General features: G+C 40.0%; 1 protein-coding gene across 1 annotated transcript in view; it reads right to left on the bottom strand.

The window, feature by feature from the left end:
• The window catches only part of si:zfos-2326c3.2 (mitogen-activated protein kinase kinase kinase kinase 4), a 116,780-nt gene that overhangs the window by 96,628 nt on the left and 7,004 nt on the right, over nucleotides 1-13,148 (bottom strand). Inside the window, exon 3 of the mRNA XM_059345611.1 lies at nucleotides 2,915-2,971. Within this exon, the coding sequence (XP_059201594.1) occupies nucleotides 2,915-2,971 (57 nt within the window). The remainder of the gene's footprint in view (nucleotides 1-2,914; nucleotides 2,972-13,148) is intronic.

Raw genomic sequence — 13,148 nt, 5'->3', positions numbered from 1 at the left:
GTTTGTTCTGCTCGTCTTGATCGCTATGGACAGTGATTACGTTCTCATTAACCGTGAACGTAAGATGTTAATGCTACATGTTTTAGTTGGTCTTGTTGGTCACAATAATCCCGCCCCCAGGCCCTGACGTAAGTGGTTTATGGTTCAAGACCAGCAAAAAGTTGTTGCTGCCCTGGATCCAGTTCTGATGGCCGAGAGCCGGTTCTTTGGCAGTCGAAAAGCGAGGAACTGTTTCAAGATTAGGCCCCAACTCTGAACCAGCCCTGATACAGCCTTGGTGGAAAAGGGGTAAAAGTAGTAATGTATCAATGAAGCCTCATGAATCATTTGTTTTATTCTCTGAGCCCACTTGGTTTATTAGCCGTGTTTCGACTAGGGGGGAAAGTGGCCACCAGGAAAGTCTCAAGCCACACCCTCTCAAAAGTCCACTCACTCTGCGTGTCTTCACTACAAGTAAGCCCCCAGAGGGATTTAGAGACTCTGGAGGTGACGTATGGTTTTCGCCGTCGCTATCAGCTGAAAGCAGCATGGCTAATTATGCACAGAGCCTCCGCTTATCATAAAAATAGTGATTGTGAATTATTGACATCACTAACTGTGCACAGGGTGTCTGGTGCTTGTTGTAATCAAACAGAGATCGCTAAGTGAACACCTCCTGTAGCAGCAGCACATACACACTGTACTGCTACAGAGCTAACTGTAGCTAACTGCCTGGCTCGTTAAGAAGAGGAAGAAGGAGTCGCTGGATTTGTCTCCAGTCACTTTCTTGAAAAATAGTCGCTAAGGGGGTCTGAAAAGTCTCTAAATTGGGAACACTGCTTCGCCGGGTTTTACAAATGGCGTGTGTTGTTGTTGTGTAGAGTTCCACGTCACATCCTGCTTAGCAATCTATCCAATCAGTAACCAGGCTGTTTTCAGGGGGAAAAAAAGACCCTGCTCTTCAACAGGGACGGAAAACATCCAGACAAAAGTCCGCTCCGGACTGCTCGTATTCAAATTAGGGGCATTTCGGCCAGTGATACCCGCCTCATTCAGGGTATTGTACGGTAGTGAAAACAGCCCTATTGATAAAGGCTGAAGCAATGGTTTTCAAGTGTTAGTTCTGTCCTTAAGACAAAGCTTCTCAGTGATGAGAGAAGGGTTCAGCTCGACCACAACAGAAACAATGCGATCAAACACATGCCTCAAAACCTCCTGCAACATGCTTTTATTAGCCCACATTAAACTCCATTCTGCTGGCAATGGTGCTCTACATCTGTAAACCACCAGCACAACTTAATAAAGCCTCCACACCTCTCCTGTTTGTCCCAGTGTACAGCTGTAAGACCACAAGGCAGAGCACGCAGAGTCAAACCAACTCCCTCTGGATTCAAACTAAGAGTTGAAGTTGTGATCTGTAATCCGAAACTGACCCAACCACTGGAGTTCAGAATACAGCATCAGAGAGATGTTTTTTCATCTTTAAATTGATTTACAGTACGATGCGTTTTATTAATATTTTATATCACCAGAACTATACAAGATTGTGCCTTTAAAAAGTTAACAGAACTTTAATATCAAGGAATTCCCCTAGAATCTAATAAAACACTACTTCTGGGTCAAAGCAGATATATTGGTGGGACTCAAAGAACAGTAAGAGAGAAGAAACTATTTCATATAATTACATTTTGTCAAGCAAGCGGTATATATTAAAGTAGATTTTTGTTTGATCCTCGTTGTGTGTCTACGCTGTGAGGAGGGAGTTAGGAGAGCTTGTCAAATCTACTGCAAAAGTTCCATTGCTTCAATTACCTGCATGAGCAGAGAGCGAATTGGATTGGGAAAAGATTTTTAAAAAAGATCAACTGTAAACATTACTCATTCAGTCCAATAACAGTTTCAGTTACCTTCATCAAATGACACCTTGTGTTCTATCTTTTTAAGGATTAAAAGCTGTAATACAACAGAAAGAGGTGTCATACAACTCTGTTAGATGCTCTTGGTGTCTTAATTTAACTGACTACTTACACTCATTACTGTGTGGATCATGGAAGTTTTGTAACACAGCTGGTTTCTTTCTTTCTCTTCTCTCTTTTCATCTGATATTTTATGGCTCGACTGATTCCCTTCCCTTTGTTTTTGCTATGTGCTTGTACAAAATGCAATATTGAGCCAGCAAGGTCTATAAAAACATAATGATTGTCTTGTGAAAGACTTTACAAGCACTGCAAATGAATTTGTGTCTTGCCTATTATGTGATGATCCTTTAGAATAATCACAAAACCATTTCGACTCTTAAAACCAAATCACGGCAGCAAGTACACTGTGTTTGTCCGTCTTCTACATCAACGGAAAAATAACAAATGCATCTCCATGAGACCCCTCTCAAAAACAAATAAATAATCATCCTTTTTGGTGCTTATATTTCCCAACAAAGGGAGGATACAGAATTGATTGATACTAAGGGCGGATCTATACCAGGAATAGAAATGCAATTTGAAGGAGTACTCCAGCGATTTGGTGTTGGACTTCCATAAAGTTTGGGCTCTCACACAGGACAGATTAAAAAAGAATGGTCAAAATCGATGCAGCTGAGTTATGAGACATCCTGACTTGGTTCCTCCAATGGGTCAGGCTCAAAAAACCCTGGATCCTACATTTCCCATTATTCAACTTTATAGTGTCTTTCATAAGACCCCCTGCCTCCTAAATTCCAATTTCTTTCAAACCCCACGACTCCGGTTCACGATGCAGGCTCTCTTTTATATATTTTTTTAAGCCCCAGGGCGAAATCCTTGATAACATCATTAGGTTTATTTTTTCAGACTTTGAATCTCTCCCCCCGAGCTACAGAAGACACTATACAATCCCTCTTTAGAAACGGTGGGGAGAGGTAAAGAGAAAAACAGTGTAATTTAACCTAATGCACTTTTACCTCTGTGACTTCCATGACTTTGATAGCTGCCAGTTGGCCTGTCTTGACATGACGACCCTGGAGGAATGCATGAAGAAGAAGTTAAGATCACAACAGACTATAAAAAGAACATTTGTTTACATCATATACACAGATATTAAAGTCTTGACATGTAGGAAAAAGCATACTGTGTGATGACGAGCAGACCAACAGTTCAGTGCTGACAAATGAAGCCTCGGCTTGAATTAGGGCTGGGCGATGTGGACCAAAAGTCATATCCCGACATTTATATATACAGAAAGAAAAAACATTTATATATGCGATATATGCGATATGGTCTAATTCCATATCACATTTTAAAATATATTGATATATTGATCTTTTATATCAATGTATCGCCCAGCCCTAGCTTGAATTTGTGACGAGCCTGACTGATATGGGAACTTTTGAGACCAATGACAATTTGGAGGGGGAAAATTCCCAGATGCTGATATGGTGGCCAATATGGACCGCAAACGAAATTACATATTTTTGAATGCCAATCCCAAAGAAGCATCTCAATGGGATCTAATTAGAATTCTCCTATGGGATTTTTGCACTGGATTGAAATAAGCTCTGTGGCAAATACACGTCTCTGGTGCTGACACGTTTTGTTCAGCAGGATAATCTTCACAAATGAACACCACTTTTATGATGTTTGAAGTGTTAATGCAGCCGACAGAAGTAAAAAGCTAACGTTATGCTATAGTGAACTACACCTAAGTCGCATGACTTGAACGTCACTACCTTTATCAGGGATGGGAAGAAACCTGCCAACTCGAACATCTATAACGCTAACGATCAATTAATCGATTAATCACTATGCATACATGGGCAAAAAAATAAAATATATTAGATAGTACTGTGCAAAAGTCTGCTTTCATATTGGACACTTTTATTTTGAAAGGATGAAAAAGAGACCTGATCCTAAAAAACTAAATCAAGTGAGATTAAACTGTAAAGATCAAGATTCAATGTCTATCTTTGCATTCTTTAAAGATTATTTTTTTTGGCATTTTGTTGCTTTATTGATAGTGAGAGATAGAAAGGGGGTGATAGAGGGGAAGACATGCGGCAAAGGGAGCTCAGGCCGGATTCGAACCCGGCTCCGCCGCAGCACACAGCATACATGGTTAGCGCTCTACCGGTGTGAGCCACCAGGACGCCCCAATCTTTGCATTCTTAATGACCATTAATCGATCGCCGATTAATTATTCCCATATATAACCTTTATGCTTTAGACAAGCTGGCCAGCGCTTTTAACAAGCTAGGGAATCAGTAGCCGAATAATATTGTTTAATAACATAATTTATAATCACATTAGTCTACAAGAGCTCTTAAAAACACGACTAAAGGCTGTGAGGCGAACTTGTGAGAGGTTTCCCATCCGTGTCCGGCTGGATGAAGTTAAATGTCCCCGACAACCACTGTAGTCTCACAGATCTTATTTCAGGCATCTCACCAAAAACCTGTTCAAATCGTCCCCAACAGGTTAGACCCCATGGTGCTAAAATGCTAACTTATTTCCGGGTTTAAGAACTTATTCCTGTGGTGCCCCACAGTGAAGTTTGAAGAAAAGAAAACCTTTTGTCCATGTCAATAATTTCACTTTCAAGAGCTTAGATTTAATACAGTACTGGACTACTGACGACAAGCATTGGTCAATTGGAGTGACTACTTGTGATTTCTGTGTATTTTTTCTGCCAGACCCTCAATCGAATTCTGGCTCAATAAGTCTCAACACATTTGGTACAACTTCTATTAGTGTTGATGTTGAATCTGCAACTATAATCAGTCCAACAAGTGTAACCGTACAAACATACACACAGCAGTAGAACAGCTCTTCTGAGTAAAAACTTGGATTGTGATATCATTTTCAGCACTGGACACGGCTATGTCTACATAATTTCATTTTCTCATGAGAGGCACAGTCAGAAAGAACAAGACAGGAGGCAAGATGAGAGAGGGAGCAAGCCAGAGCTGTAAAGTGCAGTCAGGTGAAAAGGGGAAAATTGAAAACCTTGTCATGAGTCAGAAAGCTGACAAGATACTAGAGTAGCTACTCTATAAGCCTTTAAGCTGTGATCTATGACAGGGCTTTGAGCGTGTGTGCGTATGAAATACAATGGAGGGCATGACAAATCCCAGCAAACTCAATCAGTCAGCTAATATTCAGGTACTGAGAGAGACACACAGAGATTCAGAAAAACTGTGAGACAAAGATGGATGGACAGGGTCATAACCCAGCTAAATGGAAGCAGTGGATGTGTAAAGTGGATGTTATACTTTCTACATCTAAAAGGTACACAAGGGTATATTCTGTGTGATGTAAGTGTTGTAAGTTTTCATCAGAGAGGTTGTATGTATAAACTGTGTGGCCAGCAGCGTGCCTCCACACACCAACACAAATACTCTTATGTAATGTTAATGTTAATACCGTATACCATAAGTATGAGAAAACAGCAGGTATAATTACTTCTACTAGGAATTAGAGGTGTGAATCCTCAGAGGCCCCTCGATTAGAGTTGTTCCGATTCCGATACCAGTATCGGAAATTGCTCCAAATAAAATTTTCAACTCGATACAGATACTGAGAAAAATATTCGATACTGGATACCATTTTCGATACCACAAGGAAAAAATAAATAAATACAATAAACCACTAACAATTAGAACAATATTTTGAGGTTGTATGCTGTGCACAACATTAGGCAAGCTTGATTAAAAAAACAACAACAATAACTTAAGTGTTCATTCGATACTTTTGACAACCCTAGTAGTTACTTAGTAAATGTTAAATCTAAAAGGTCAGAAAAATCATAAAACTAGTGTAATGTTATGACATGTCCAACAGTAAAGTTTATTGAAAATGTTGCTGAAGCAGCAGTGAACAGACTCCTCGTCAGATAACAACCCAGCTGATATACTTCTCAAATAAATTACGCTTCTATATTGGATGTGAGATGTACTGTGTCAGGCTCACTGACCTCTATTCATTCTGGCCTTCATTCCGTCCCCGAGTAGAGGACATTGTCTCCATAATTGCAAAGAATTGTGGCATACAAGCCGCCACTGGCCTGACTGTGATAAATAAGGAAATGGCCTTCCTGTCCCTTCAGACTCGCTGCTGTCCTGTCTGCTGCCTGCTGCCACCGCTACTTACAAATGTGAAATGCCTGACTCTCCACTGAGCTTCTTATTAACAATATGCAGCACTGACACACACACACACACACACACACACACACACACACACTCAAAGGACTATCTGCTCTCCACCAGAATTAATTGGAGAAAGCTTCTGCACTTTTTGACATTGAGGTCCAATGAATCACACACACTGGCTCATGCACACACACACACATTGTGATGCTGTGAAGTGCTACGAATCAAACGCATATACAAATAAATCCTGATACAAATGCCTTCCCCATTCTGTCTGTCGCTTATTCTCTGACACACACACACACACACACACACACACACACACACAGCGGCCCAATAAGTGAGAACTACAAATATTGTGTCAGTGAAAAGGTTACTATAATATAACCATACATATGCTAATTAGATACCACAGGCATTTATAATGCCGACAGCAAGGGGACAAATGAGAAAAAGACTTTTACTGTATCTCTCTGCTCGTCCATAACTTCCTGTCTCACCCATCTCTCTGTGTTACATTCTCCCATAACAATCTGTCTCTCTGTGTCTCTCTATCTGTCTCCTATGGAGCAGTCTGTTACTCTATATATGTACATATGTGTATTTTGTGCTTGGATGGGCAGCATCGCTACTCAGCTCTACCCTCCAAACTGCATGTAGGATTTGTGTTATTTAAAGGCTGCCTGTCTGTATCAGTGTGTGTGTGTGTGTGTGTGTGTGAGTGCGTGCGTGCACATTTTTCTAAAGAAACAACCCATTTTCCCCCATTCCATTCAGATGGAACCTTCACTGGATGGCACTAAAGAGCTGGACTGGTTTGACATTATATTGAGTATAATGCAGCTAAAAGCTCAGTGATAACTCATTTTGTGCTACTGTCATATGAAAAGAACTGAGAAAATGTCCTGACTGTGTTTGTTTGTGTATACAGTGAGCTGACAAAGATGCAGTTTAGTTCAGGGAACCATCTTTAGTTTTTTTTCATATGATTTAATCATCAATTTTAGAAGGTTGATGGATTGATATATTGCTGACGATTAGCTTATTTCACATATATTGGTGTATTTTTTGGCCAATAGGAAATTTCTAGTGGCGTTGCGTCTTCACTATTTATTCCGCGTTTAGACGAGCGTTTTCAGGAGGAAATCTGCGTGCATACGGTGACGCTTAAGTGTGTGAATTGGATTGGGTATGCATGCCAACCGGCATCACTTAAAGCGATAAGAGCATCTTTGGGCATGTGGAAGTTTTCACGCCACGCATTTTCATCAGCTACTCCTTCCACAAAGTTCTCCACCATCCACTAGATCTCCCAGGTCTCGTCCAAAGCCCTCTGGCTCGCCTTCGACCAGTTGGTGCATCCAAAATGTGATAGAGGTAATTACAGATCCTTCTCTGTTCACTAATACTATCTGTACATATCCTGTACATTTGGTGGAAAGACTCCTGTAAGTTTATTAGAGCTGCCAGAGCAGCTTGAAGGTCCCACGCATGGAAATAATCCCACGTTTGTTTATTTCCCTGTACTGGAGCATGGATGTGAGGTAAACTCGTACGTGACGTGAGCAGATCTGAGCAGAGTGTCGTGTCTTGGCAGTGTAGACGGACACGCTACGGAGGAGCGGATTACAGTTTTACAATCTGGAGGGTGGTTTCACATTTTCGCGTTTTTAAGCCCCAAAAACGTCGTCACCGTCTAAACGAAAGGCACTTCCTATAAAATATTTTGTTGTTTTTTTTACCTGCAAGCGTTCTCGTGTAAAAGGGGCCTAAGACCTTGCTATGGCAAGTCAACATGTCTGCAAAAAAGCTCAATTTAAACCAAAAATATAAATGAACCTGCACTACAATCTTGGAGTGTGGGGTGTTAGAAATAGAAGGAAGAAAAAACAATGCATACATCAAATTGCATTATGGGAAATGTAGGTTTCAGCACTTTCAGAGCTTAATGCAAACTAGGAACTTGTGCTGTGTTCCAGTTGAAGTTCAGAATTTCCAAGCTGAAATTATCAACTTTCCGTTTAACCATGTAAATTATGGATTATTTTCATTAAAAACAGCAAATTTATAATGTTCACTGTCATAGCTGCTGCCTGTTCACAAGTAGCAACTCTGACTTCGAGTGGCGTTCCATGTATTTTTTCTAATAGGAGGTCATGAATTTTTTGGAGTTCCAAACAAGGTTATAATAGCTTTGAATTTTTCATTTGTTTTAGTTTTAATGTCGTTGTCAATTTTTGTTTTCAAATTCAGTTTTTAGAGTGAGTTTGCTAGTTTTAATTAGTTTTTATTTTTTGAAAAATGCTTAGTTTTAGTTTAGTTTTAGTTTTTTTGTAATGGGATATTTGTTGGGTGCCAGATTAAAAAAGTCACAATAAATGTTTCCTTTATTTCCTTTGTCTTATCCATCTCAGCCCCAATAAGGTTATTAAGTCATAAAACCAGATAGATGAAATAGATTTCATATCAACCAAAAAGGTTTACGTATGAAAAAAGTTGACAAAGACGAAAACTAAGGACATTTTCACTATAATTTTAGTTAGTTTTGTAACCACAAAATACAGTTTCAGTTAGTTATCGTGTTTAAAAAAAACTTGTTTTTATTTTTATTTCAGTTAACGAAACTGTTTTTTCAATTCTAGTCTTCATTATTTCGTTAGTTTTCATTAACTATAATAACTTTGGTTCCAAGTTGTCTGCAAACGCAGCATTAGATTTTGGGCATCTCCCACTTTGCTGCATTGATTTCTGACCATTCTTTTTCAATTCCCCTAACTTTATGTGGCCTAAGTGCAACACTGAATCACTGCCATACTTTTAATTATAGTTTTGGCATTTAAAAAGAACAGCAAGAAGGCCAGTCACTTGTGGGGATATTCTAACAAGTAGACTCCCCCCATATTCTCCGTGCTCTGGGTCACTCACTAACACATACACACAGGTAATCAGCACAAAGCCTAGCTCCAAACCTCATGGGGGGCTACTTCCCTCTTCTCTCTCTAATTTCCATTTGTCTCTCTCCCTCTTCCTTCCTCCCCTCCTCTCTGTCTCACTGCCTTTCACCTCTGCCTTCCTTCCTTTTGCCCTCTCTTGCTTTCCTTTCTCTCTTTCCTCTCCTGTTTTTCCTTTGTCTCTCTCCCACTCGCTGCTTCTAACAACACAGCTCTCCAACTCTACACTCTGTTGGAGGATGTTTCCTGTCTCTCTCTGTGTCTCTTCTTTTTCCCTCAGCTCAAGCCCCCACACATTACTTAGCTTTGGAACAAAGACTTCTATTTCAAAAGAAGATCTTCATTTCAAATGTCCACATTTTAAATAATGTGTAATAGCCTGCACAACGGAGTTCTTAAGATGAAGAAGAAACTGGATATTTAACACAAAGAAAGTGTCTAGTTTATCTAGTTTAGGGCTGGGCAGGTGTTTTTCAAAATAAAACCTTTCCTGCTGTGCTGTAACAAATCAACGGTTAGTTTGTTTGTAGCGGTAAGTAGCCGTTGGTCAAAATCTACATTTGGACATTTTTTACACTCTGCTCAGCAGATCAGTCAACTGTGAGTAACATAAGGTTAGTTATATGTGGGTCACAGAAAGGGGAAGTGACGCTACTGAAACCAGAAAAGTATGAGGAAGTGTAAATGATTCACTCTGGGAATTGTCTTGCAGCCAGCTGTTTTACGATTGTGCACAGCCCATGATGTTTCAACATGTTGCCACCAAGCTTTACTGTGTCCTGTCCACTGGGAAAGTAATAACCCAGAGGAAGTTTAGCCTTTCACGAACTTGACCAAAGTACAATCAGACGCAGTTCTTAACGCCTTTACTTCACCACTCGCTACCATAGAGAACATTTTTTTTAATGATAAATGGTAAATGGGGTGCACTTATATTGCGCTTTTATCCAAAGCACTTTACACTACACACTACGCCCATTCACCCGTTCACACACACATTCATACTGGTGGCCGAGGCCAACAGTAGATGCTACATAGAGGTCTAAAAGCTGTGAGCCTGAAGATTAAATTCAGATGCAGCTCAGCATTAGGGCTTGGCGATATGGACCAAAACTCATATCCCGTATTTTTAGGCTGAATGGCGATATAGGGTATATATTGGTATTTTAAACAAAAAGTGTTTAGTTTTACCTCAACGGCACAAGAAATCATCATCAACCTGTTTTATTTAAAGATTCAAAAGCTATTACATATCGGAATGGCGATATTGTCTCAACGACAAATCTCCATCTAAAATATATCTGTATAACTCATAATACCAATATACCGCCCGGCCCTACTCAGCACTGTGTGTAAGTTGTTCTACTCAAAAACAGGTATTAGAAATTAATATTAAATCGATTAATTAAAATTACTAAAGTATATAAGGATTTATAACATTATGATGTGGGTAAATGAAGATCATTCCCATGATCCTTTATGTCTCATAAGTTGTTGCAGCAACTTTTGCATTGATATCATTTTTTTTCACTGATTTGGTGTTAAATACGGTTAAATATCCCACCAAAGTACAGGATTAGGACACCAAAACCTTGAGGAACACCATAGACATATCCATGCTGGGATTTGATATGAAAACAATTTGGAGATTTCAGCAAGAATTGCATTGCACTCAGAACGCTCTAGGTCTAGGTTGTTTGTCAAAGTTTAATGAGGCTGTCATTTTTTTTTTTTTTACATTGAGGTCATGTTTAAAAAACTGCTCTCACTGAAATAAAATTGCATCACTTTACCCAAGTGATGCAATTTAAAGACTGTTTAGGGCCCCAGTATGCAGAAATATTCAAATATAATGAAAAATAATACATTTAAACGGCATGGTCTCTGCCCCAAACTACATGAATTGATATAAAGGGGGGTACGTCTGCAAAGCTGAGACTTGTGGGGACACATAGAACCCATTTCAGATGAGGTCCAAAGACAAAAGACCCCTTTTTTATAAGGACATGCTAGTTTTCCTTGCCAGACTCTAGCCTAACTTTAGAGCGCCATAAAGCCTGCTTGCCAACTAGCATGGCATGTTTGGTACCAATGGATTCCTGAGATCTTATAGTTTTAGCAGATCCCAATACATTCACTGAGCCATAACTGAGAAACAGTGGCTGCTACAGCCTCTGAAAGGTGGAAATCAGAACACTGGCTTCCTCAAGAGGTTGAAGAGGTTAACTCCTTACCAACAAATGAATGTCTCATATATGCTTTGATATTTTGAACATTATTAAACCAGGCAGCAGTTACACACTAGGGTTTATGGTCTGACAAAACGAAATATTTCAACTAGTCTAACTTAGTATTCTACAAATCTAGTCGCAGTGATTGTTTGTAACAATTTCATTACAACATAACAAGATCAGAAAGCAGCCACTACACAAAGAGCAGCACAGTGTTGCATCAGCAGTCACTGGAGCACTTAGCTTTGGAGTTTGACATTTTCACATTGTCACACACACACACACACACACACACACACACACACACACACACACACACACACACACACACACACACACACACACACACACACACACACACACACACACACACACACACACACACACACACACACACACACACACACACACACAGATGACTCTATAGCAGTGGCTTGCAAAGAAGGGAAGTTCATTTTGAAAACTGGGAAACGCCCTGTGTGTGTGTGTGTGTGTGTGTGTGTGTGAGAATGATGACTACATGGTGAGTGAGACGAGCATGCACAGTGTATGTCTCATGGTGATGCAGTGCAAAGAATTTCCAATAAAACAGCTCAAAAACTTTCTTTGAAAAGTTTAACAGCTGAAATAACTACTGTGCGTCACCTAAAGCCACTCTTTAGTTTTTTATTTCTATTGAAGCTTACATCGGAATTTCGTTCTTCATATACGGATCAATATTCATGGCAGAACAAAAAAATTCAGTCCTTAAGTTGATTAATTTTATCAAGGATGTCTTTGTCCTGGGGCCACAAACTGCTGCAGACATACTACGACCATGTGACGGCTACTGCACATAATGCATCATTTAATAATAATATGCATGTGTGACTTTGTCCTTGTTTACGCTTGTTTATGACACCAGCAAGGAAGAACATAAATCTGTGCATGATAAAAAAAAAAAGGTTGAGAGGAAAAGCAAAAGACAAACAAAAAAGAGAGGAGGAGAAGAATTAAATTGAGGTCACAGAAGTGGAGAAGAGTCTTGGTGAAGCCGGACCACTTCCCTTTTTGACCGCAGGAACTTTTCCAGGAAGTTTTTTCAGAGACTAAGGAACTGTACCTGCATGCACACCACATGAACCTGGATTCAGTTTTAATTCCTGTCCTCAAACTCTCCCTGCTGCCATAGCGCTGCTCTGCAGCCTGCCAAAAGCTATACGGGTGGAGTCTGCAACACTAAATGTCACAGACGGGTCAAACACAAGTTTCATTACCGATACATATACTACAGCACACAAATAACCAGAACAAAACCCTCATCATATCCTCCCCACTTTGGGTTTTGAACCTCCCTGCCCTCTCCACCTCTGCACTTCTCTTTCAGCATCTATTCAAACATCACTCACATAGAAACACTGATGACTCTGTGCGGTTTTGTTTCGTGCAAAAATCATATCTCCGTCAACAAAGCGGCCTTTTAATAAGTTATTGCTCTAATTTCTTTAATATTCTCAGTTCGTCAGATGTGGTGGAGATGCAAAATAAGTGCACTTAAGATTCTTTGAGTTCCTGAGCAGTTCCTTACTTTTCAGTTCCCGGGGCAATTTGGGTAAAAAGGGCCTGGTTGTTTTCTCCAGCCCTCTATTCTCTCCATCTGACTCTCTATCCCTTCTAATTGTGCCTGTCTTAGCATGTCAGAGAATCCTGTCTGCTGACCAGGAGGCCGTTCCACTGAATTAAAATGAAAATGAGGCTAATGGGGCTTACTGTTCCTGCAGTGTCAGTTCCCACTGACACCGGGCTTCGGTTGACATGATATCTGCCTACTAACTGGCAATTATAGTGGATCAAAACGTGAGTCATGGTCAAATTTAGCAATCACTACAA

The sequence above is a fragment of the Centropristis striata genome, chromosome 12, assembly GCF_030273125.1.
Source record: "Centropristis striata isolate RG_2023a ecotype Rhode Island chromosome 12, C.striata_1.0, whole genome shotgun sequence".
In the NCBI taxonomy this organism is placed as follows: Eukaryota; Metazoa; Chordata; class Actinopteri; order Perciformes; family Serranidae; genus Centropristis; species Centropristis striata.
This window is presented reverse-complemented; position numbering and strand designations above follow the sequence as displayed.